The 27,317-nt window shown below is 44.6% G+C and overlaps 1 protein-coding gene across 2 annotated transcripts in view; it reads left to right on the top strand.

Annotated features, from left to right (window-relative positions):
- Positions 1-27,054, top strand: part of niban1a (niban apoptosis regulator 1a) — a 225,157-nt gene extending 198,103 nt beyond the window's left edge. For both annotated transcript variants that reach the window (XM_038794649.1, XM_038794650.1), the window contains exons 10-14: positions 4,580-4,741; positions 5,855-5,965; positions 11,362-11,469; positions 15,314-15,425; positions 20,548-27,054. In XM_038794649.1, coding sequence (XP_038650577.1) covers positions 4,580-4,741; positions 5,855-5,965; positions 11,362-11,469; positions 15,314-15,425; positions 20,548-22,166 — 2,112 coding nt within the window. In that variant the 3' untranslated portion in view covers positions 22,167-27,054. The remainder of the gene's footprint in view (positions 1-4,579; positions 4,742-5,854; positions 5,966-11,361; positions 11,470-15,313; positions 15,426-20,547) is intronic.
- Positions 27,055-27,317: the final 263 nt, after the last annotated feature.

Genomic DNA, 27,317 nt, shown 5'->3' on the forward strand with positions numbered 1-27,317 from the left:
CCCCCCAGCCCCAAATCACCTGCCGGGGTCCTTGGGCCCCACACCCTACCATATATGGGCAGATCACCTCCGGGCCCTATCCCCGGTGGACACAATGTCAGCTTGACACCTTGGCACTGCCAGCTTGGCACCCTAGTAGTGCCCCTTCCAGCCTGGTGGTGCCACTTGGGAACCCTGGCAGTTCCATGCTGGCCCGAATGCCGACCACCCATGGGCCTCCGATCATCTGAGGAACTCCCCCCCCCAGGCACTGTCCTGCCTGGTCCCCATTTGTGGGGACCAGTACTGAAAGGCGCCTGGCTGGGGTCTCCTTGGCGAGGCCAGTAGATACCGGGTGACCTATCGATCCAGCGAAGGCAGAGGTAAGTCATCTTCTAAACCGATTTCACTCTGAGAGACTGGATCACAATGGGCGGGATCCCGATCGCGATGTCCCGTATACTCTTATGCTCTAACCCCCTTGAAATAAGGGCCAACATTCCATTAGTGTTCCTGATTGCCTGCTGCACCTGTGAGCCCACTCTGTGTTTTGTACACAAGTGCCCCCAAGTCCCTTGAGTTGCAGCTTTGTACAGTTTTTTTCCATTTAAGTAATACGCTTCTTTTGTTCTGTCTTCCAAAATGAACAACTTAACATTTTCCCCATATTATATTCCATTTTCCAACATTTTTGCCCACCTAAGAAAATATAATGAACAAAGAAAAGTACAGCACAGGAACAGGCCCTTCGGTCCTCCAAGCCTGCTCTGACCATGCTGCCCATTGAACCTAAAACCTTCTACACTTCTGAGGTCTGTATCCCTCTATTCCCATCCTATTCATGTATTTTTAAGAACCTCCTTAAATGTCACTATTGTACCTGCTTCCACCACCTCCTCCGGCAACAAGTTCCAGGCACCCACTACCCCCTGTATAAAAAGCTTCCCTTGTACATTTCCTCTGAACTTTACCCCTCACACCTTAAACCTATGTCCCCTAGTAATTGACTCTTCCGCCCTGGGAAAAAGCTTCTGACTATCCACTATGTTCATACTCCTCATAATTTTGTAGACTTCAATCTGGTCGTCTCTCAACCTCCGTCGTTCCAGTGAGAACAAACCGAATTTATCCAACCTCTCCTCATAGCTAATACCCTCCATACCAGGCAACATCCTGATAAACCTCTTTTGTATCCTCTCCAAAGCCTCCAACATCCTTTTGGTAGAATTGAACACCATGGGCGTGAATCTCCGGCTGCGTTGTGCTCTCGTTTGAGTGCAATGCGGCTGGAGAATGCCAGGAATGGTTTGCAGCGAGCCTCCCGGCAGGCTCCTTGCCTCCTGGGATTCTCCAAAGTCCTGCGAGATTTCAGAGTCAGAACCACAAATGGGCAGGACCAAATGACACTCACGGAAGTAGGTCGTAAAGATACTTACGACCTCACTGCGCAGGATCCAGCTTCATCCCACAATTCCTCGGCCTCTCCAGAGAGGCTGCAGTCAGGTGCCTATCAGTGCTGGTCCACGCAAATGTGAACCAGGCAGAACAGAGCCCGGAGGGCCTCCCAGGTTACCACAGACCACAGGGTGGCCAGGGTAAGTGCAGGGTGGCTCCCTGACATTCTACTTGGAACATGGGTGCCAAGGTGCCTGAATGCCACTGCTAAGGCAGAAAGAGCATTGCCTAGGTGCCAGGGTGGCAGTGCAAGGGTGCCTGAGTATCAGGGTGGCACTGCAAAGGGCCAAGGGGGCCATGCGCATGAAATGAGGATGGGGGGGAGGGGGGGGCTTAAAGGGTGGAGGACTGCAGGGCAGGTAAGTAGAGGCCTCCGGGAGGTTGGGGTGTATGATGGGTGGGGGTTCAAAAAGGAAGAAGGTGCTGTAAAGGGACTGGGGGGGGGGGGGGGGGGGGGGAGGCTGAATAGGGGGGACCCCCATGGACCCAAAAGCAGGGTGTCCTCATTGGGGTGTGTGGGATAGTGTCCATGTGTGTGTCGGGGGGGGGGGGGGGGTGACATTGCCCATGGGTGGGGGGGAGGGGGGGGGGGGCGCTGTTGGCAGCCCACAAGCTCATTTAGAGATTGGGTGAGTTCAGCTCCCCAGGGCTGAAAAAAATTCTAGGTGTGGGGTAAACCAGCGAGAAACTCCCCAGGGCCCAAAAGAGTGACTATGTGTCATTGAAAAGCAGTGGGGAACTCGCTGGTAGAGCCGATGGGAAATTCCCTGAAAAACCTGCCACAAATCAATTTTGAAACTTTTTGTGAGAATGTTCCAAATGTGGCCTAACACCACTAATCACAGCCCTCCAATCAGAAAATTAACCTTCCACTGCCACCCTCTGTCTTCTGTGACCGAGCCAGTTCTGTATCCATCTTGCCAGCTCATCTCTGATCCCGTGTGACATCTGTACACAGTCTGTACCAGTCTGCTATGAGGGACATTGTCAAAACCTTTACTGAAGTCCATGTAGACAACATCCACTGCCTGACCTTCATCAATCATCTTTGTTACTTACTCAAAAAACTTGATCTAGTTAGTGACCTCCCTTTCACAAAACCATGCTGCCTCTTGCGAATATGTCCACTTGCTTCCAAATGGGAGTAAATCCTGTCTCAAAGAATCCTCTCCAATAATTCCCCTACCACTGATGTAAGGCTCACCGGCCTGTAATTACCTGGATTATCCTTGCTACCCTGCTTAAACAAAGAACAACATTAGATATTCTCCAATCCTCTGGGACCTCCCCTGTAGCCAGTGAGGATAGAAAGGTTTCTGTCAAGGCCTCAGCAATGTCCTCCCTTGCCTCCCTCAGTATTCTGGGGTAGATCACATTGGGCTCTGGGGACTTATCTACCATCATGTTTTTCAGGACACCCAACATCCCCTCCTTTTTGATCTCAGTGTGACCCAAACTATCTACACGCCCTTCCCCAGACTCATCATCTATAAAGTCCTTCTCTTTGGTAAATACCGATGCAAAGTACTCATTTAGCACCTCACCCATTTCCTCTGGCTCCACCCATAGATTCTCTCCCCTGTCCTTGAGGGGCAACCCTTTCCCTGGCTACCCTCTTGTTCTTTATACACGTATAAAAAGCCTTGGGATTTTCCTTAATCCTGTTTGCTAATGATTCTTCGTGATCCCTTTTATCCCTTCTGTCTCCTTGCTGAAGTTCTTTCCCACATTTCTTGCATTCCTCACGGTCTTCGTCTGTTCTCAGCTTCTTGCCCTCACAAATGCTTCCTTTTTCTTTTGGACTAGGCTCAAGGTTCCCAAAACTTGCCATACTTGTCCTTCTGCCTCACAGGAACATGCCGGTCCTGAATTCCTATCAGCTGACATTTGAAAGCCTGCCACATGCCAGATGTTGATTTACCCTTGATCATCCACCCCCAATCTAGATTCTTCAGTTCCTTCCCCCAATTTAGCAACAGTACCTTAAAATTTATTGAAACCTATTTAACCTATTATTATCTCTTTGCAAATTGTTTATATCCCTCTCGCAACTTGCCTTTCCACCTATATTTGTGCAATTTTGGCTACAGTAAATTTGCTTCCTTCCTCCAAGTCATTAATATATACTGGAAATGTTTGTAGTCCCAGCACTGATTCCTGTGGAACCTCACTGGTTACAGATCACCAACCTGAAAAAGAATCCCTTATACTCACTCACTGTTTCCTGCCCATTAGCCAATTCTCTATCCATGGTAACATACTACCTCCAACACCATGGGCTCTTATCTTATGACTTAACCTTTTGTGAGGTACCTTACACCTTATCAAACACCTTAAAAAGAAGACTTAAAGAAAAGATTAGACTTTCAGCCTACATCTAAATTCAAAAATGAGAAGTCAGTGTTTGAACTCATGGGGTGTGGGGGAGAGGAGGTACTTTTAATGTTTTAAATCTATAACCTGATCCCATTCCAACCCCAACCTGCCCACCTCTGGTTTTACCGAAGGTGGGATGGGAATACAGGCAATGAAACCACCTCCAGAAGGTGGGTTGGCCTGTTTTCAAGGTTTGAACCTAGTCAACAGGGTTTTCTGTGTCCTGATGAACCCGGCAGCCAAAGGGAGTTGAGGACAGCTGGATGGAAAAGATAGGTGCCTTTACAGAATTACCTGTAGGCCAAGAGGAGCAAGAGTCCTTCCACAAAGCCCAGCAAGCTTACCTTCTTTAGCTCCTCCATCCAAAGATGACCCCACCCAACAAGGAGCCAAGTCTGTCAGTCAGACTAGTATCTGGGCAGGGGAGCTGCTTGAGAAAGAGGCATATGTGTGGAGTTGCAAACTGGGACAGGGAAAGGAGATTACCTACTCCATGTGTGATTGTCCATAACTCAGGTATTTTGTATCGAGAAATATATACAGTGGTGGTAAAAAGGAACGGTCACAAAATGTGCAGAAAAGTTTTAGTCTGAGGGAATTTCCAGCTACCAAAAAAAAAGCAAATTTGGTCACGCAAAGGACAACGGGTCAGTATTCAAAGAGGAACATTTTACAAAACGTTATCCTTATCATCAACAATCTCAATTTTAGGAAAACACCATTTGTTAAGTTACTAATTTCTCACTTTGATCTAATTTTCTTTGTTTAGTACCTGGATCAGTTGATGAACCTTCCTTTTAATGCTGTGAAAATGCAGCCTTGTTATAATAAAGTTAGCCCCCTTCAAGACCAGATTCAGGAGTTGAAGAACCGGTTCAAGTTCAGCAATACACAATGGTTGATTCAAACAACTCAGACCTTCATGCAAGAAGTAGGTACAGTATTCTGGGGTGCTCATTAACATAAAATTAAAGTTCCACTTCTGTAACCAGCCTACATAGGTTGTATGTGAACCCGATTGAAGTAGTCACAATAATTCCCCACATTTCTCAATGTGTATATGCCTTTGTGGCTTAGGACCCAGACATAGACCTCAAGGAAATCTCAGCATTGATCCATTGTCTGTCATCATAATTAGTTAGAAGTCTTACAACACCAAGTTAAAGTCCTTTAACCTGGTGTCGTTAAAGTTCTTTAACCTGGAGTCCTTTAAAGTAAGTTAAACTCATTTGTCATAATTTGGGTAACATTGGGATAGTATGTGTTCCTGCACTATGGAATGGGACAAATATTTTCATGGATGCAGTTGGATTGCCAGAATAATTATATGGGAGAACCTCATATGATTATATTTTCCTTCATAACCCAGCTGAGGTTAGCCGTAATACCTCTACTACTAGCCACATAAAATCCAGCTGCTATGGCATATTTGTAGAAGTAAGAGTGGCTTGGCCACTCACCGCATGGCTAACTGAGCCACTTAAGTATCCAATTAAGGGCCACTTCTTACCTGCAGGTCTGTTGCCACATGGGGAGACCACTGGTGAAACCTGGCAGATTTGGGGGAAGCCTCCTTTATAGACATCTCATGGCACATGGAGGGAACCCTAGTGGCAATGCACATTCATGGTAACAGCCCCATCAATGCTCAATAACTTCACCTCCTCTTGCTGATTGCTGGGGCTTACCTGTCTCTCTCCATCGTCTCCCCAGCCCAACTCATTTGTGTTTGAGGACACCTTGCCATTGCAGCAGCCTCTCCGTGGAGGTGTGGCTGCAGCATTGGCCCACCTCTAGTAGTGGCCTTGTTGAGGCTGTTGTGCTGCTGGCCCTATAATTGGGCCAGAAGATATTGGGAGCAAATCACCATCCTTAATTGGCACCAATATGTTGCACGGGGGCTTGTCATTGGCTGAAATGGGGTTGGTTCCTCCTTTTGGCTCTGGTGATGTGACTTCATGTTTGGTGAACAAAATTCAGATCAGTTAAGCTTTGATTCCTAATTTAGTTTTACTGTGTAAGGCCTTCCATTTATTATCCTCAGCTGATGGACAATGCGGTCTACACATTTGAACAACTGTTGTCTGACACATTGAAGAACAATTCATCAAAAACTGTAACATCCATTGAAAAAGTCAAGCAACGAGTGTTAAAGGTAAGGAATTATAAAAGCTTCAATTGCAATAATACTAGAGATATTTACAAATTGAATCTACCTGTCACAATGGATTTGACTAATTATCAGTAAAGAAAGTCATTGTGTAAAGTATTGTCCTTCTGACATATACCATGTTGCGTTAGATATAGGTGCAGATTCGATCGGCCAAATGGCCTCCTTCTGCACTGTAGGGATTCTATGGTTCTATGGATAATAGGAATACTTGTTAATTGATGACAAGTGGTGTTCCCTACAGGACTGTGTTGAGGCATCCCCAGATATATCAATGACTTGAAGGAATAGAAAGTTGTAAACCCAGATTTGAAATTACACTAAGTTCCAGATGGTTGCTCCCAGGTAGGGTGCGCAGAGAAGAGAGAATTTCTGCCCAAGCGCTTTTTAAAAAAATTCCAATTAAGAGGCAATTTAGCATGACCAATCCACCTACCTTGCACATCTTTGGGTTGTGTGGGGGAGACCAACGCAGACATCGGGAGAATGAGCAAACTCCACAAGGACAATGACCCGGGGCCGGTATCGAACCCGGATTCTCAGTGCCTTGAGGCAGCAGTGCTAACCACTGTGCCACCGTGCTGCCCGTGCCCAAGCTCTTTCAGCAGTTATGGGCTTGTTTTGTTTGAGATGCCTTATCTTCGTGTATGCTGCAACATACAAGTAGCAAGTATAGCGTTTGAATTCTGACATTGTGTCACTCTCAGCATTGTGGGCATGGATGCAGTTTGGAAGGTTCAGTGAAATGGGCCCCTCACAGCTCCTCATGGGCCGACACTGTGGCATAATGGCTATCACTGCTGCCGCTCAGTGCCAGGGACCTGATTCGATTCTGACCTTGGGTGACTGTGTGGAGTTTGCACATTCTCCCCGTGCCTGTGTGGGTTTCCTTTGGGTTCTCTGGTTTACACCCACAGCCAAAAAATGTGCAGGATCAGTGGACTGATCATGCAAAATTGCTCCTTAGTTTCAAGGTTTAGGAGAGGTTCTGGGGCTAGTGCACGGACCTAGGTAGGGTGCTGTTTCGGAGGGTAGGTGCAGACACAATGGGCCGATTGGCCTCCTTCTGCCATAGGGATTCTATGATGCTTTTTTGATATTTACAGACACTGGCATTTATGTCAAAGGGCAAGTGTGTGAATAACTTCTTACTATGTGAGTTTGCAATATGATGAGGCCAATGGCTATGATGGTGAAGGTTTTAGCCGTATGAATTTGACTGAGTCCAACTCATTGACATTTATTCTTTCCCTTGTGGGGGGTGGACTATCCTTTGATAATTGTGACGGTTCATTACGTCGAACAATGTCACCAGAGACTGGTTAATGACAATTTTGATATTGGGGAACCTTATGAGAATCTGCTTTATACAAGGACCCATCTGGCGATGATCCCTTCCTGCACAGAATCAGCCCTGCTACACATCATACCTTCCAGCTACTCTCACATTGGCGGCCTCCTCATCCTCATCTATTTCAAAATCTTCCAAATGGACAGGAACTTCATCCTCCTCCTCATCACTGCCATATTCCTCCTCGTCAAAGGTTGCAACCCTGCCCCATGGCGCTGTTGTCATCAATTTGTAGACCCCCCTCTGCTGCACAATGTTGTACAGCAGCACACCACGACCATTCTTGATGCCCTTGCTGGGGCATATTGCAAAGATCCCTCTGAATGATTGAGGCTCTGAAAGACATCTTTAAAATGGCAGTTGGTGGTCCTGTTGATGACATGGCTGCTGTTATAGTTACATTCTGACTTTGTTTGTGGGCTCCTAAAGCGGGCCATTATCCAAGTTCGTATCCCTTGTCTCCTGGAAGCCAATAATGGATCTGCATCGGTGGATGAGGGAGTTGGGAACTCCTTAGTAAAAAGGAGTGGTTGCAGCTGCCAGGGAACCTTGCACATAGATGGAGGAAGACCTTGTGGTGCCCACAAACCACCTGTATACTGACGGAGTAATCAGTTGACAAAGCTGTTTGCATGTTGAGCTGGGGCCTTTATGGCAACATGGGTGTAATCAATAGTTCCCAACCTGAACGAAGCCTCCTAATTGGGAAAAAGCTAAGGTTGTCTTTGTCTCAGACACCAAATTTATTGGGAAATGAATGTGATCATCACATGAACAAACAGGGCATTAGTTACAGCCTTAATGAAGCCGTGTGCTGCTGACTGGGATATATCAGATATGTAATAATAATCTTTATTAATGTCACAAGTAGGCTGCATTAACACTGCAATGAAGTTACTGTGAAAATCCCCTAGTCGCCACACTACAGTGCCTATTCGGATAAACTGAAGAGAGAATTCAGAATGTCCAATTCACCTAAAAAGCACGTCTTTCGGAACATTGTGGGAGGAAACTGATTACCAGGAAGACACCCACGCTGACACGGGGAGAACGTGCAGACTCCGCACAGACAGTGACCCAAACTGGGAATCAAACCCAGATCCCTGGTACAGTGAAGTAACAGTGCTAACCACTGTGCTACTGTGCCATCCCCAATATGTCTTCTGCTGGGCCTTTGAAATAATCATGAGCTATAAAGGTTGAGAGCGACAGTTACCTTCACAGCCATTGGCAGGGCATGGGGGTCGATGGATTGTGGCTCAAGTTGATGCTGGACCATGTGTCATACATCTACCATCATCTCATGGTTTGCCTCCGTTTCCTTCAGCATTAGTTCTCCATCATGTTGAGGTCTGTACATCCTTCCCACCTGGTTGTCCTGCCTCTGTTCCTCCTCCTTCCTGGTTCACAGACAGCAGCCTTTTCCCCCTGACCTTCTGCCCTCCCTCTGACCTCTGGCTGCTCACGCCGACTGGCTTCTGTGACCTCTATATGTGACAGTGCCATGCTATGCGCCATTTTTCAGTACAATCTCTTCCTTGCACGTGGGTGCACAAGTCAGTATGGGCAACAATAATTGACTAGGAGCCTCACTCCCTTCCTACCTTGGGTTAAGGGAAGACAATTCGAATTTGTTTTATGTCACTTAAGGGGGTTCGAATAAAATTTTAAAGCAAATTCCACAGGGGTACCATACCTCTCCAAATAGGTCCCCTGACTGTCCAAAAAAATGCACCAAGCTCAGACTTACTCTTACCAGGTCTACTTTGCACTCTTTGGGTTCCACATTTGTAGGCTACCAAAATCTGAGTGGAGGAAATTGCTGAATAAAATGGCCAGCTCACCCCCGTAAAACATGCACATTCCAAACGTACTTTACCCACAATTTCACCCCAACAAAACGGCTCTCTGTCATGGTGAATATCTGGTCAGGAGGTTAGGGGATCAGCAACTTGTGTTGATGAGAGCATTGACTTACAGAGGGGCGGGGTCAGTCTGAGTGAGTGGATAAATCAATGGCAGATGAAGTTTAATGTGAGAAAACATGAGCTCATTCAGTTTGTATCTCAAAGTAAAGCTGCACCTGACAGTCAGGAGGTTCAGAGCTTCATACGACCAAAAAGGGTTACTCGTGTGCACAAACTATTAACTGTTATTCCACAAGTGTAAAACTTAATCAAAGATGCAAAGGGGATGTTGGCCTCTATCTCAGTGTTGGAATATAGAAGTGATTAAACTATGCCTCAGTTGTACAGAGGATTGGTGAGAGCCCATGTGAAGCACTGTGTTCAGTATTGAGTACCAATCCTCAGGAAGGATTTGCTTACCTTGCAAGGGATGCAGATTCACCATCATGATACCAGAATTAAATCTTTATGACAGGTTACATAAACCTAGCTTGAGTTGGAAGGTTGAAAGGGTGATCTAATATTAATAATAATAATCTTTATTGTCACAAGTAGGCTTACATTAACACTGCAATGAAGTTACTGTGAAAAGCCCCTAGTCGCCACATTCCGGGTAAACAGGGAGAATTCAGAATATCCAATTCACCTAACAGCACATCTTGTGGGAGGAACCCGGAGCACCCGAACGAAACCCACACAGACACGGGGAGAACGTGCAGACTCCGCACAGACAGTGACCCAAGCTGGGAATCGAAACTAGGACCCAGGAGCTGTGAAGCAACAGCGATAACCACTGTGCTACTGTGCTGCCCACTGATCTGATATACGTATTTAAAATGGTGGATGGATTTGTTATGTTAGATGCAGAAAAACTATCTGATATCAGCTGGAATCCGAACAAGGGGGCATAATCGTAACATTAAAGCTAGATCATTTGGGATTGAGATTGGGAAATGAATTTTCACGCAGGCTAATGGAAATTTGGAACTCGCTGATAGATTTGTGTTGGGTAAGGTTATCAAGGGACATGGAGCAATGAAGAATAATAGGGGCTTATGTAAAGAGCAAACATGAAAAAATGTGTGGTTGAGTTTACAATCAGATCAGCCATGGTCTTAATTGAAAGGCAGAGCAGGCTCGAGGGGCCGAGTGGCCTATTGCTGCTCCTAATTTGTATGTTTGTATGTTTGAATTGAAACAAGTTTGAGGAGCTGAACAACATTGTTCTGTTCCTGTGTTCCTATATTAATACTCACCTTCATTTGTAAAGTAACCAGTTGAAGACATTTCGGCACAGATACCAACCCCAGGTTGGGAACACAGAGTCAGATGATTTCTTGGCTGCAAGTCAGATTTTCAGTTGGTGGGTGGGGGGGGTTTGCTGAAACTGGAGTCCGGGTGGGAGACCCCGGAACAAATATGCAAGCTGCCAGCTGCGGAGGTGGGCTGGGCACAAGGCCCACATCTGTGCCCCAGAACTGTGTTCAAATAAACAAAAAATAACAAAAATATTCCTCCAACCGCCACCCTGACTCCTCCCTCTACACATTCCCTACACCTCATCCATGCCAACCTATGGCAATCTATTCCCCCACCTACTGCCATGGCCCCCATACCCCCATGTCAACCCATGGCCTCAACCAAAACTATTTTCCCATATCCCCTCCATGCCAACTCACCTAGTATCCTTGGGTAGTCCCTTGACATGTTCGACATTTCCCTGGGCAGGTTTGACAACTTTGACACTTCCTTGATATCTTTGACAGGGGGTTTGACAGCTAGACAGCTCCTTAACATTATTTTTACATGTGGACCAGTTCCTTGGCAGCTGGACAGCTCTTTAACAATTATTTTACAGCTGGACAGTTTCTGGATAGTTGATTGACTGCTGGACAGTTGCTTGACTGCTGGACAGCTCTTTAATAGTTCATTGACTGCTGAACAGCTCCTTACCAGTTGATTGACTGCTGGGCAGTTCCCTAATTATATAAAGGTGAAAGTAAAGTGAAATCTTAGATCTTAGCATTTTAATTGAACAACATGTCTTGCCTTTATAATTTTGCCTTGCATATGACCCATTTTGAGAATGTGCAAAGATTACAAATGAATATTTTCTCGTCCAGCAATATGATCATGACAGCAGCACTGTAAGGAAGAGGTTGTTCCAAGAATCCCTGGTCCAAGTTACATTGCCAACACTACAGAAAACATTGGCACCGACTTACAAACGTGTAAGTATCACATCACCAAGGATTGCAATTATTGTATTACAACTGGACTATAAACATGACATGAAAAGACTAATTTTGGCAGACTCCACGCCCAGTGCCAAGATTCAATGGGAGCCAGTCTGTGGATACAGAGTTTGGTTCAATCAATTTGTAATCCTGTTGATTTCTTGCAATGGAAAATCCTGTCGAGCAAAGTTCTATACCAGAATCAGAGGATTATGGGGTGACATTAACTCTGGAAAAATCTATCTTTTTATGCCACAGAACTATGTTCACTTCTCTAAAGCATCGTGTGCAAAATTTTGAAGTATTGACTTGCACAGAGACTTAGGGTACAAATATATCATCATTTAACACACTTGCCTGAAATTCTTCCCTTTGATGTTTTAGTAGAGCAACTTCCTCATGCATTAACCCCAACACTCAAATCAGAGAATGGAATTCCGGTCAAACATTTTAAGTGTGTTTTGCTAATGTTGTGGGGCTTAATTTAGGAATTTTTCATTCTAGTTCAGCTCCCTTTCGTATATATTTTCCAATATCACATTTATATTACAGAATTGCTTTGAGTAAAAACAACTTGGGCAGTATTTAATGGAGGCACTGGGTTACCCACATGTAACCTGGAGAGCAGATGTGTGCCCCTCTATAACCCCTCCCCTCCCCAAACTGGAAGCTGTAAACAATCCTGCCAGGATTTACTTTACAGGCTTCCCCCATAATGAGTCCCCACCAGGTGATAGATAGATATCAGCAGAGGCGGGTGAGACTTGTAAATGGGCATTAATTATGGGCATAAATTGACCAATTCAGGGCCTCAATTGGCAGTGGGGCAGGAATGTGGTGGAGTCCCCACCTGGCAACCTCCGGCCTGATTAAATGGCCACCCTGCTTCCCCACTCATCTCAGGAAAGGCCGTTAAATTCTTCCCCTAGTTCTTGGTGCTGTTCAATCTGCCTGAGTTAACCTTGGAGCAGAGTCAATAATTTCAGAAACAGTTGCACTTGAACAGTTGATTGAAAACCAGAATGCTCATCTTTTTATTCTTATTTTTCTTTTTCTTTCCCTGAAAGAGTAGGAAAGACTCATATGATTTGGGAGGGGAGAGTGTTTTTGGTGACCTTAATAGCTGGAGATCCTTGGCAGTGAATGTTAGCAAAATATTTGGGCCCACTGCTGGATTTCCTTTTTCCTGCTGTAGCTCTGGAGAAGTGAGGAGAATAGAAATGGAAGGTGTTAGACAGAGGTCTGACTTTCAGCTACCTCAGAGGGATGAGGGAAATAAAAAAAATATTGCAGTCAGTTGGAGAAAAGGAAATAACTGAACCAGAATGCAGGGAAATTTATGAATTGGGAGTGAGATATTGGGCGCGATCCCAATGGAAAGGTTTCTAAGTGTCATTTGTGGCAGGTTTTGCTGGGAGTTTCTCCCAGCTCTGTCGGCGAGTTCCCACCACTATCTAACCACACTTGGTCACTATTTTGGTACCTGGGGAGTTTCTCCACGATCAAGCACGCACTCAGAATTATTTTCATCACAGGGGAGCTGATTTACTGGACAGACTGGCTCCTCAGAGTTTGGGCCACCATTTTGAAAGGGTTCTCTGATCTCTAAGTGAGCTGCAGATCCCCTACAACCTCCATCCATGGGGCAATGTCACTCCCCCACACACATGGGCATTAAACCCCCCCCCCCACCAAAGTGATGGCACCCTGATATGGGGTTGCTGACGGCCCCCCTATTCAGGCCTTCCCCTCCCCCTTTCAGCCTCCTTCACCCTGCGGTCCAGAAGGTAGGGCTAGGGGCATACTCTGCCCTGTCCCTGACTACCCAGGGGCTTCCAATGGCCTGGGAGACCTCCCAGGTACAATTCAGCCTGGTCCATATTTGTATGGAACAGTACTGAATGGCCCCCAGCTGGGGTCTCCCTGGGACGGCCGGTGGATTCCGTTAGCTCAATAGATCAGGGATCTGCAAGCCTAAATCACACTCTGATTGCGGCGGGATGTGGTCGGTCGATTGCACCTATTGAGTTTGCGGCTTAAGGAAATCTGGATTGATGCCAGGTCTTATTGTTACATCTTCAATAAATTTTGAGAATCTAACCTGTGCTTTAGTCTTCAGTTGGCACGTTTAAGATCATGTTGCTCCATGAGCTCCTTATGAATCAATAATGTTCCACGTATGTCTCTTTTTAAACTAAACTGTGATGATTTTCTTACATTGAATTATACACTCCAATTAATCAGACCACTTCTCTAAATCTAATTCCTGTAATGTAGACTGAAATATTATGGGGGTGATTCTCCGAGACCCGGGCCAGAGAATCGCCGCAACCGCACCACGACGCCCCGATGCCGGCGCGCGATTCTCCGAGGTGCGGCACGGCGCTGACCGCGGACCACTGGAATCGGCGGGGCCACCAATTCTCCGGCCCGGACAGGCCAAGCGGCCGTGCGGATACGACAGAGTTTCGCCAGCGCCGTTCACCCCTGGTCGCTGCCGACGGGAACTCTGTGTGAATGATCGGAGGCAGCCTGTGGGGGGGAGGGGGCTCTATCCCCGGGGGGGGCCTCCGATGGGGTATGGCCCGCAATCGGGACCCACCGATCGGCGGGCCAGCCTCTTACCCCCCCCCCCCCCCCCCCCCCCGGACCTACTTTCCTGCGCGGCCGGCCCCTGGACACTGACACCGTGTTGAGTCGGTGCCGGCGCACTAAAGAAGTCCGCCGCGCATGCGCAGGTTTGTACGGCGCCCATTTGGCGCTGTGCTGCCCCATGTGGGGGCCAGAATCGGTCATCCCCATGCCTGTTTCGCGCCGCCATGAAATGCAACGACGTTCACGACGGTGCAAACACTTGGGCACCATTTGGGAGAATCGCCCCCTATGACTTTGAAATTATGCTGTGGGGCAATACAATTGGGCTGTTTAGCACAACACTAAATTGCTGGCTTTGAAAGCAGATCAAGCAGGCCAGCAGCAAGATTCGATTCCCGTAACAGCCTCACACGAACAGGCGCCGGAATGTGGCGACTAGGGGCTTTTCACAGTAACTTCATTTGAAGCCTACTCGTGACAATAAGCGATTTTCATTTCATTCATAGGTACAGATACTTCACATCTGAAATTCCTCGTTCTGCTATTTTATAATAATAATTGTTATTAGTGTCGCAAGTAGGCTTACATTAACACTGCAATGAAGTTACTGTGAAAATCCCCTAGTTGTCACACTCTGGCGCCTGTTCGGGTACACAGAGGGAGAATTCAGAATGTCCAATTCACCTAACAAGCATGTCTTTCGGGATTTGTGGGAGGAAACCGGAGCGCCCGGAGGAAACCCACACAGAATTAATCCTGGATCCCAGACGCTGTGAAGCAACAGTGCTAACAGTACTACCAGGCCACCCGCAAAATAAATATATTAATAATTTTATGGAAAGAAAAGAGAAATTTCAGCGGTTCAGCATTCACATCAATTATTGAAACAATCCTGAGGCCTGCACAATTTCATTTTAAAACATTTTTTGAATTTCAGTTATATAAAACTTGTTGAGTTAGTGGCATCATTTTTACTTTATCATATTGGCATTAAGGAAATCAGGAGGGTACAATAATTAGCACATGGTATGCAAATATGATAGGCTGATACACATGACTCTACTGTATTCAGAGTTCTCATTCAACAAACTAAAGGTCCATGTCTTAAGGAACATGTTTGTTTAATGGGTGCAAGCTTTGCATTGGAGTTGTTGAGGCAAAGTGAAAGTCTGAAATGGTAAATACAAAATATTTTGCTGGTTAGCTAAGAGCTGAGCATAAGCTTCTTTTTTGCCTTCAACAGGAGCTTCAGAAGTTTGAGCAATACATCTTTGCAGATTACACAAAGCTCATTCAAGTGGAGAATATCTATGAAGAAATCTTACTTCACACCGCTCTCAGGGAGGTGGCCAGAGGTAAGAATTTTCATACATGGCAACCTTGCAAAAATGAGTTGAAGCTTCAAAATAGCTAGTAGGTCTGAAAGGCTGACAGCTTAAAAACAGCCTCGAACATAAGCCTATGACTTATCAAAATAATTCTAATAAAATAGCAGTATGACCTGGCCTTGTAATTTAACTTGTGATAAATAAGATAGTCAGAGGGTTAGATAGGGTGGACAGTGAGAGTCTTTTTCCACGGATGGTGATAACCAACACGAGGGGACATAGCTTTAAATTGAGGGGTGGTAGATATAGGACAGAAGTCAGAGGCAGTTTCTTTACTCGGAGAGTAGTAGGGGTGTGGAACGCCCTGTCTGCAACAGTAGTAGACTCGCCAAATTTAAGGGCATTTAAGTGGTCACTGGATAGACATACGGATGAAAATGGAATAGTGTAGGTCAGATAGGCTTCAGATAGTTTCACGGGTCGGCGCAACATCGAGGGCCGAAGGGCCCATACTGCGCTGTAATGTTCTATGTTCTATATGACCAACATTCCTTCATTTTCATTAAAGAGAAAACAAACTTCCAGCTGGTGTCTCACTCGCTTGTTCAGAGCAGGTTAAGTAGATAGGAGAGAGTTTGATGTTATGAATAGACTGTTAGGCAGCTAAAAGTACAGCTCATGTGTGATTCTGAATATCATGCCAAATTTTTCACCTGTATATCCTCACTGCTTTCTTCCCTCAGCTTCTGCATTGAGTGACTTCTCGTTTTAGGCGATTTCCCTCTCTCCTCTCTCCTTTGAGTGTAATACACTCCTTTCCTCATAAATCTCTTCCTCCATATAAAGCCCCCTGCTCAAATTCACAGCGACACCCTTAACCTCACCATTGCATGTGCCCTCACTACTCCCATCATATCCATTACAGAAAAGGTTGGTTAGACCGGCCCACAATTGAAAGATTATCCTGGAACCCCCCCGCTTCTTTTCTCCACCACAAATCCATGCTTCCTGTACACTCACTTCTAACACAAGTGTGAGGAGTAACGAGCTTTCCTGTCACAAAGATTGAAACCATCCATTCAGCTGTGTCTATTACTTCCCTCCCCAGCTCTGGCCCACCAAGCCAATTTTTCCTTAATTTTCCTCACTGCCCTGGCCCAGAACTCACATCTTACATGCTATCCCATTTCCATTCTACTTCCACGGAACTCATTTTGTTCACAGGGCCCATCGCCTCTTCCTTTGACCTTATTCCCACCAAAATGTTGACCATCCAAACATCTGGCCTCCATGTTAACCGATGTTAACAGTTCCTGCTCTTCAAGCACTGTCACTCACCCCTTCAAAAATTCCATCGTCACCTCCTCAAAAAACGTACCTTAACCCTCCTTTCTTTGCAAATCATTGCTCCCTCCCCAACAGTTTCTTCTTCCAGGGACCATTATGGTGTTGTCACCTCCCAAATACATGCCCACGTTTTCTACAGTTCCGTGTTTGACTTCCTCCAGTCGGCTTTCTACTTCTGCCACAGCACTGAAAATGCCTTGATCAAAATCTCAATTTAACTTGACCATGGTTAAATTTCCCTGCTCACACTTCTTGGCTTACCTGCAGCCTTTGCCATAGTTGACCACCATCTTCCTCCAACATCTTTTCTCTGATATCTAACTGGTTGGAAGTGCACTAGACTGACATCTCATCCCTCTCCAACACCAGTATCCATGGAGCTCCTCATAAAGATCTATCCCCTGCTATTTCTCATCTACATGCTGCCCTTTGGCACCACTATCTGAAAACATAATGTCATGTTTCATCACGTGTACATTGACAATACTCAGCTCTATCTCAACAGCATCTCTCTTAACCCCTACACTATCTCTGATTTTCGCCATTGCCAATATCCATTATTGAATGAGCAAAATTTTTCTCCAACTAAATATTGAGAAATCTGAAGCGAGTATAGTGCCTGCAACAAATGATCTTCACTGTTCACCAATTCCATCCCTCTCCCCAGCAGCGGTATAAATCTGAGCCAACTTGTTCACACAGTTGGTGCTGTTTTGACCCCAAGATGAACTTCTGACCACATATCTGCTCCAGCACCAGGACAACCTGGGCGGGATTCTCTCAGCCCGGGGCTGGGCCGGAGAATCCCCACGACCGGCGCGAATCGGGCCATACTGCCCCGACGCCGGCACGCGATTCTCCACAGAGTAGAGAATCGGGGCCATTGGCGCCGGCATGGTTGCCGCTGGTCGGGGGCCGCTCTATGCGGTGAGCCCGCTGATTCTCGGCCCGTGATGGGCCGAGCGGCCGTTGGAAAAACGTTGAGTCCCGCCGCCGTCCACACCTGCTCTCAGCCGACAGGAACCTGGCATGGAAGGGTCGGAGGGCGGACTGTGTGGGGGGGGGGGGGGGGGTGTTTCCAATGTGGCCTAGCGGCCTCATTTCTTCTGCGCCAACCCCTGTAGTCCTGCGTCATGTTGTGTCGGAGCCGGCGCTTCGAAGAAAGCCACTGCGCGTGCGCGTGTTGGCGCCGGTGCCACTGCGCATGCGTGGATCCCGCGGTGCCCAGTTGACGCCGGGATCAGCAGCTGGAACGGCATGAACCGCTCCAGTGCCGTGCTGGCCCCCTGTAGGGGCCAGAATTGCTGATCCTGAGGCCGTGTTGACACCATCGAGAAACTCGACGGCGTTTCCGACGGCGTCAACACTTCGCTTCAGGATCACAGAATCCCGCCCACTACTTTCACCAGTGTAACAGTGTCCAACTCAGCTCTTCTGCTTCTGAAATTCTAATCCATGGGTGGGATGTTCCGACCCTTCCCGCCATCGGGATCATCCGGTCCCACCGACGTTGACCCCCTGCCGGCGGTTCGCAAAGAGCCGTAGATATTGGCAGACGGAAGATCCCACCGGTGTTGAGCTGCCACCGTCAAGGGAAAAGCCGCCGCATCACCAATGGGGGGGGCGGGGGGGGTTCAAAATTCCGGCCCATGTACTCCACTATTCCAGTGCTCTCCTGACTGACTTCCCACATTCTTTCTTCACTTGCACCAATTCCTGTTCATTGATCACCCTTATGTTTGCTAACCTTCATTGCTTTTTGGTCTACCAACAGCTCAATGTTAAAATTTACCTTCTTGTTTTTAAGTCCCTTCAAATCTTCACCCTTTTACTTTTAAAGTGTGTCCCGGAGTATAGGGATCTGGCAATACCATAAAAAGATGGGAGCAGGATGCAGCAAGGAGGCACAAAGTAAAAGCACGGAATTTTTCTGAGACTCCCAACCTCTTTTGCCTCTCCAAGATGTTTTAACACACTGTTGCTTCCCAGATCTCCGCCCATCTTTCCTACAACACCATCTGCATCTCTACAATTAGGTTTTCCCTCTTATACACTGCTGGAATAGACATGACTGAAATTACAAATGATATCCTTTGTGAGCACTCTGTTGTTCATCTCTTGTTAATCCCTCCATAGATTTTTGTGAATTTAACTACATTATCCTCTCCAGTGTCTCTCATTTATTGTCCAGCTCACTGAAAACATCTTCCCTTGAACCCACACTTTCCTCTTCTCCTTCTTAGGCAGTTTCTTGGGATTGAGGATGACTTATTTGCATTGCATTTTTAAAAAAAAATTTAGAGTACCCAATAATTTTTCTTTTCCAATTAAGGGGCAATTTAGTGTGGCCAATCTACCTAACGGCACATCTTTGGGTTGTGGGGGTGCAACCCATGCAGACATGGGGAGAATGTGCAAACTCCACACGGACAGTAACCCAGGGTCGGATTCAAACCCGGGTCCTCAGCGCCGTAGTCCCAGTGCCAATCACTGTGCCACGTGCCACCTTTGCTTCCATTCCATTTTGATGGTTCTGAAATAACTGAAAAGTCCAGTGTGCAGTCTGTCGACTCTGCCATGTGGTGCTTGAAGGGTTGTGTAGATGTAGTTTGTAAGTTTGTGCACTCCCTCTGACACCTCGACTTCACCGCTGCACACTCCTGATGTTTTCTGGACCTTTCCAGATGAGCCTTCTTCAGTTTGCTTTGTCACAAGCCAGGGTCTCCCATGAGTTGGCCAATATGTTTGACCTCTTGAGGAACTCCATAGGATTTTCCACTCTTACTTATCTGACCACAGCCACAGCATTTTCAGCTGTGGTTCCACTTTGCATCCTCACATCATTACTCCTGCTGTCTCCAGAGAATCTATCTTTGGGCATCTCCTCTTCCTCAGTTTCCCCTTGGTGACATGCATTGAAGACATGGCATCTGCTTCCACATGTACACTGGCATACCTAGCTCTACCTCTCTAGCAACTCTCTTGAACACTGCATTGACTTTTTTGTTCACTGGTTTCATGAGATTTCTCCAGTCAGTTACTGGGAAGACTGAAGCTATTACTTTTGGCTCCTGCCTCAAGGTCATTACACTTGCTACTGATTGCATCTCACTGCTTGGCCATTGCCTCAGGGTGAAACTATCCAACACCATGCCAATACAATAATCGCCGACTTCTACCTCTGTGACATCACCTTTCTCTGTTCTGACCTCAGCCGACGAGGTGATGAAACGTTCATCTATGCCTTTGTTACTTTCAAAATTCACTATCCTGTCTGACTTCCCATTGTTTACTATCCTTAAATTTCAGCTCTTCCAAACTTTGGTTCCCAGATTTTATCATGCACCATGTGCACCTATCACCCTTCTCTTTTCTGAGCTTCATTGCTCCTCCATTGCCAATACTTCTCATTTCAAAATTCTCATCCTCTTCATGATCTCGCCCCTTCCGAACTTTGTAATCCACTTCAGCCCTACAACCTCCAGAACTCTTCATTCCTCTGACCCTAGTCTCTCATGCATCCCCTTCCTTTGCGCAGCCATTTGTGATCATGCTTTCAGTTGATTTTACCCTCCACTCTAGAACTTTCTCTCTATATATCCACCTTCTCCTTGATGATACTCTAAAACCAACCTCTTTGACTGCTTTAGTTAATCATGCTACTGTCTGGTTCTTTGGCACAGCCTCCATTTTTGTCTGATTATTACTGTGAGAAATGTTTGATAGAAATGTTGCTTTTCTGTAAGATAAACTGTATTGTTTTAGCTTATTTTCACACAAGAAACATTTTTTTTCTTGACAGTGGTGAATGAAGCTGCCATTTTGAAGAAACACAATCTGTTTGAAGACAACACGACTTACACTAGTGACAGTGATAGCAATCTCACTGATAAAAACGAAGGGAAGACGCCACCAGATTCTCAGTCAAGGAGTCCTGCAAAAACGTCATCCGAAGGCTCATCTGCTGAGGGATTAGAAACTGGAGAAAAAGTGACTTCACAACTTTCTACTCCTTCATCAGATCCAACGCTGAATGAGAAACAAGAATGTGAACAGTCATCAGTCTCTCAGGTGGAATCTAGTGATGAAATTCTTCGTGCTACACTTGATTCCAAACAGAATGGGGAAGTGATCACCCAAGTAAATACCAGCACAGTGCAGGAAACTAACCCTGCCGTAATCAATTATCAGGAAGCTGAAAATCTAACCAAATTAGATAACAAAAACAGCAATGAGAATACATCAATAAATGAATGCCAGAACAAAGAAGTTGAAACACAGAAAGAAAGGATAACTCCTCCACCTCCCGATAGTTTGAAGGAAATACACGACCTGTTAACAGTGGCAGTCGTGCCAGCTGAAGAGGGCCCCGAGAATCAGGAAGCTTTGCTTCCCAAAGGTGAATGCCAAAAGGAAGTACACAAGGAATCTAGTCAGAAAGTGGATGAACATTTGAAGGATGTAGATGAAACAAAAAAGGAGGATGTATCATCAGCCACTGAGCCTGTGGAAAGTCAGAGTGAGGAAAATGAGGAATCTAAAGTAGAAGACTTGCCAGCACCAGTTGAGGAACTTGTGGAAAGCCACGGTGTGGAAGACAATGAACCCAAAGGTTCACTATCCACAATTGTTGAACCCATGGTAGGTCAAGCTGAAGAGCATAATGAACCCAAAGGCTCACCATCAACAGTTGAGGAACTTGTGGAAGGTCAGGCTGAAGAAGATAATGAACCCAAAAGCTCACCGTCAACAGTTGAGGAACTTGTGGAAGGTCAGGCTGAAGAAGATAATGAACCCAAAAGCTCACCGTCAACAGCTGAGGAACTTGTGGAAGGTCAGGCTGAAGAAGATAATGAACCCAAAAGCTCACCGTCAACAGTTGAGGAACTTGTGAAAGATCAAGCTGAGGAAGATAATGAACCCAAATGCTCACAATCAACAATTGTTGAACTTGTGGTAGGTCAGGCTGAGGAAGATAATGAACCCAAAGGCTCACCGCCAACAGTTGAGGAACTTGCGGAAAGCCAAGGTGGGGAAGATAATGAACCCAAATGTTCACAATCAACAATTGTTGAACTTGTGGAAGGTCGGGGTAAGGAAGATAAAGAGTCAGTAGAAACCCTGCCAGCAATGGCTAATGAACTTGTGGAAAGTCGGGATGAAAAGGCTGTAGAACCTGATAAGGAGCAAATGCCACTAAAAATAAATGAATGTCTGGAAAATGTATCTTGCATTGACAACATTGAGTCTAATCATGTTTCTGGCAGTGCTGAAGTGTTGCACAAAGAGGGTATTCAAGAAGTAAGTACCATACACACAACAGATACGGAAATATCACTTGTTTTTTCTGAAAAGGAAAAGGAACAAAAGACATTGAACCAAGATGAAGCTAAGGAAGGTGATGAAAATTCCTCGATGTAGATCATCATTTATGCAGAAGTAGAGGTGAAGGAATTGATGGTGAACATCCCATCATTGCAGAATATGAATCTATTATATCACCAGAAAGTGAAGTAAGCACCTTGAAGCTCAAGCTCCATACAAATGATTCCAAGAACCCAAACAACCTGATTCCACTTTATCTGAGATCAATACTGAGAGTTTTTATAATATTCAATGCTTTTCAGATTGTACTGGGCAACACTTCCTGTTCTTGTGCTGTCCTTTGCTCCAAGTGATATGGAGAGGTCTGTGCTTGATTTTATTTTTAATTACTTTTTCTCCACGCAAAGCTCAAATGAGAAAACAGAAATCAGGTTTGAATGGACTGGAGAAAATAAATCAGAGCCCGCACCCATGTGTTCCAAACAATAATTGAAGAGTGTGTAAAAAAAAATCAGACAGGGCTAAGGAGAATAAAACAGTTTATAGCACAGAGGAGATGGCTTTTATCTAACTTCAAAAAAGAACTGCAGAAAAATGTTTAAGGCCAGCAACTTTCTTTTGAAATCAAGATACGCAATAACAACAAAATAATCTGCACAATATATTCCATTTTCAAGTCTTTATCGAAGAAATGGACTATCTCTACAAAAGATAGACATTGTCACCTGTTGCAATTTAGTTTCTAGTTGTGGCTGTTTCTGTTTAATATTTACGATTAAATTACTAGAATCTTGTTTTTTTCACATGCCATTAACACTTGGAATGCTGTACAATTTTTATTACTCCGTTTATGACATAGAATTTATGCTTTAATTCAGTGTGATTTTGGTCACAAATTAAAACCTGTAATGTAACCATTTAGCAGAATGCACATTCTAAATCTGTGACAATAACAGGGCTCATGCCCATATGATCACATTCCTATCCAAAGCTTATGTCATTTGCTGCTCAAAATAAGTATAATATTAGACCTTGCTGTTATCTGTTGACAGATTCAATTAACAGAATTAGTGTTGATGTTTGTGGACTTCAACTTGCTAACAGTCTAGCAGCTTAAGATGATACAGGCTTGTGTGGTTGGTTTATAACTCAAGAGTTCGCCAGTCTCACAGTTATCCTGCCCTAAAGCACAGCTTTGCAACCACAATGCTTAATTCAAGCTGCAGCAGTCACTTTGAATGTTAAGAAGAGCTAATGACACAAAGTTGGATGCTTTTGAAGCAGCCCAAAACGCAACTGCCCAGTAGTCATTACTTAAAAACTTCATTTTCATGCCCCACTGAAGTTTTCATGAACAATTCAGGGTCATGATTATGAATTTCCCAAGCAAAAGTTGTTCAACTACCTAAACTAAAACTGTGTGAAGACAATCATTACAATAAAAAGAAGAAATTGAGCATTTCCATCGACCTTTTAAGGGGAGAGATAGGGTGGCAGGTTAGCACTGGATTTAGCCCATGCTATGAGTCCACAATTCCGATGCCAGGGCGGCATAGAGAGTAAAGAGGTTTCCTTTTGGGGGACCAGAGAAGGGAAGACAGGTCTTTAATTTGCTGGTAGGGGATTATCCTATATCACTCTCCAAAACCTGAGAGGCATTTGTAGAGGCGTGCCAGTCGGCGATCTCAGCATTTTGGACAGTATATTGCATAGAACCTGCAAGAGGGAAGAAAAGATTACTTTTGAAGCGAAGGAGAAAAACCAAAATACATACCATTAAACCATACTGTGTGTCTAAGGGTATACAAAATTACCCAAAGCACTAAATAACTAGCAGAAGTTCTGCAACCACATCAGATTATTTTTCAGTCACATTAAACTAGCTTATCTGCAATACTATAATGCACCCAGCAATGTGTTCCTTCCATATTTCACCTTCTTACAATAAAATGTTGCCTGTAATTAATAACTAAAGAAGAGTAGGTTGGACGTTGGTTGCAGGATAGTCCAACAGTGTTATCCAAGTTTGATAACTGGAATAGAAGAGCAATTCATTTTCAGATGATGGGAGCATGTTTTTTAAGTACACCAATAGTCAATAATGAGGCTAAAAGTTTGTAAGTTATCCAACCCAACGCCAATTTACATTCCATATCTATCTAATATATATTCTGCTTATTTCACCTAGAATTAGAGGACCGCAAGAGTTCTAGTCTGAGGTGACACCTGAATAATTGAACCAGACTGAGTGCCACACAGCAGATGTTCCATTTAAATAATGAATGGACCCAACAGGAAAATTGTGCTTGGTTAAATAATTTGTTAAATAGAATTTCACATTAGGGTTTTTAAAATGGATAGCTAACTTCAGTTATTTTATAAACATTTCAGTGCACCCCAACTTTAGTCATAGACAATACTTTAGAAGATTGTGACAGTGTGGGGTGGTGGCTCAATTCAGTTGGCTCTTGGAGTTGGGTCCATTTGGCTGTGAGCATCCTTGCTTTGCTCTTGGGTCTTTTTCTTATTGCATAATGTCTTTACATTTTATTATTAATTCATTACATCCTCACAATAAGCAGCATCTGTGTTGACTGAGGATAACGACTTGTCAGTCTCTGTGCTACATTGCCTCACTTCAGCTGGGTTCGACAGTCAGGACACAGTTAGCTATAGTGGGATTCATAGATTATCATAGAATTTACAGTGCAGAAGGAGGCCATTCGGCCCGATTTGGGAGGGAAGACAAGCCTCGGGTATGGTTCTTGTTCTGTAAACCTGCTAGAAAGTGAATGTGTAGATGCCAGGTGATGGCCACATCAGGTTTGGTGTGCTTCTTTGATGGTGCTTTAGACAGCTGACACCAGAGTCTGGATTTTCTTTTCGGGTAGTTGTGTTGCCAGAGGTGAACTGAGGTATGCCACTGCTCTGATCGTGGCAGATACCTTCTTTTCTTGGGTTGATACCATTTTGCTGACAGGCAAACTTCAAGCCACCAAGAGGGAGCTCATTGCTGTAGTACCAGTGAGGAGGAGATAACTTAAAGGGAAGAAGATCCCATGTCCTTTTTGTTAATTAAATTCTCTCCCCTGAGCCCAAGTAGCCAGGAAGATGGGTAAAGGCATTAAGCGAGAGAGAGGAGCCTTGACTGTGACCTCTCTCTCCAACATTCTGCTGTGTGGGACTTTCACCATGACCCAGAACCTACCTTTCCTGCTCATTTCCTTTTGTTCCTGGAGTCAGAAGTGGCAGGACCAGTAAAATAAATTAAGTAACTATGATCCCTGCCTGAAGACATGTGGCAGGGCAATCTGGGCTACTTCTCCTGAGTGGAGGAAGGAAAGTGCAGACCAGCAGTGTTATAGGGAAGGCTTCACGTCCTATATTTTCCTTCAATGACTGTTACTATACCATCCTACGTATTAGAGGATAACCATGCTCATTGTCCAGGATTGAACATAAGGAACATCTAGTTCAAAGGTCTGCTGATAACCATAGGGCAGGAATGCTGATAACCATAGGGTAGGGCTGCTGATGACCATAGGGCCCGCAAGAATTAGTGCATTCAAGGTGGAAAAAAATAGGGTAAGAAATGTAAGTCACTAGACTGAGTCGTTAAGTATTATTTTTGTCAAACATTATATTTTTCTCAACTCTCGAGAATAAAGTGAGTGATTGAATGAGTTTCCAACTCTGGTTGGACTAATTCCTAAAGATTTTACCGAATGGTCTGTCGTCATCAATTGTCTTGCACTGTCAAATAGCCTTTTTTCCTATTGCTGATATTTTTATAAATAATAAACCGAAATGTTCAAAATAATTTTTTTTAATATTGTGAAAGCCCCCTTGATTTTCCTCCTGTTTCTTACAACATTGTCCATTACTGAAAACTCCAGGACAATCCTGATGGGTTAGGAATCCTAATGAAACCTGATCCCATGGTGCAGCCAGCGGCAGAAGGTAGTCCATGGAAAAAAGTTTTAACATGGTGACTGAACTCATGTGCAAGGCCAGTAGAGGTCATTGCACACTCATAAATAATAAATACCCAACACTATGCATTGAATTGCACCCTGCGATAACTTGAGTACTGTGTTAAAATGGATTCTGGTTGAGGGAACAGAATCTCCATTTCAAAAATATTTAAATTCCCTATTTCATGATCTATGGCTGAACTTTCTGAAGTTTGTTTAAATTACAGTCAAACCCTGGTACAATGATTAGATTGCAATTGCACCATGTGTCCATGCATATATTTTAATACGTTTGTAATTCCATGCAAGGGCTATATGTGTTTTCTGCCAGTATCATGCAACCCAAATACCAGCCGATATAGCAAGTTTTATACTGTGATCTACAAGCCACCTTTTTATCCCCATCTGATGTTATAGAAGGATAAAATGGCTGTGATCGCACACCATTTTTCAAACCACAGTTTCCTCACACACATTCTGCCAATATATTATGAGATTTCCACATTAATAACTTCAGGAGCTGAGATAATTTTTATGCTTTGGTGTATTCTATTTGAAATAAGCTATTCAGTTTTCTCTTTATTACAAAATTGGTTGTGTGATTCTTGAAGGTGAGGATAAGATGGAAGTAAACACTTTTGAAGAACTTTAAACCCTCGCTAGGTTAACTACATACCCCCTCAGCAGATGCATTGCCAGTACTGCAGACAGAGCAGCAGAAGGAAGCTGCAAAAACGTTTCACACTTCTTTCGATGCCTTCTGGAATATAATACTCATATATGTTCTGATTTTAAACCTGTTTAATTTGAGTTTATTTTGTATAATTAACTCATATGGATATGCGGGCAAAAGTTTCAAAGCTGAATTTTTTAAACTGTTAATGTTTCAAATGGAATATACAAGCTTTGTCAAGATTTTTAATTTTGACGAGCCTGTTTTTTTTCGATGCTGGACCTAATAGTATGTTTAATGAATGAATTATCGTCAATAAAAACAATTAGAAATCTGCTTTCAAACTCTGGTTATTGATCAAGAAAATCACCTCCCTCTATCTTCTGCAGACCAATTGCCTCAATGAGTTAAAGCTCCATCTTCAGAGAGCCAGAAGAATTATATCGGATAAGGCACCAGGCACACAGCAACTTATAATAATAATCTTTATTGTCACAAATAGGCTTACATTAACACTGCAATGATGTTACTGTGAAAAGCCTCTAGTCGCCACATTCTGGCGCCTGTTCGGGTACACAGAGGGAGAATTCAGAATGTCCA

This window comes from Scyliorhinus canicula, chromosome 4 (assembly GCF_902713615.1).
Source record: "Scyliorhinus canicula chromosome 4, sScyCan1.1, whole genome shotgun sequence".
NCBI classification, from domain to species: Eukaryota; Metazoa; Chordata; class Chondrichthyes; order Carcharhiniformes; family Scyliorhinidae; genus Scyliorhinus; species Scyliorhinus canicula.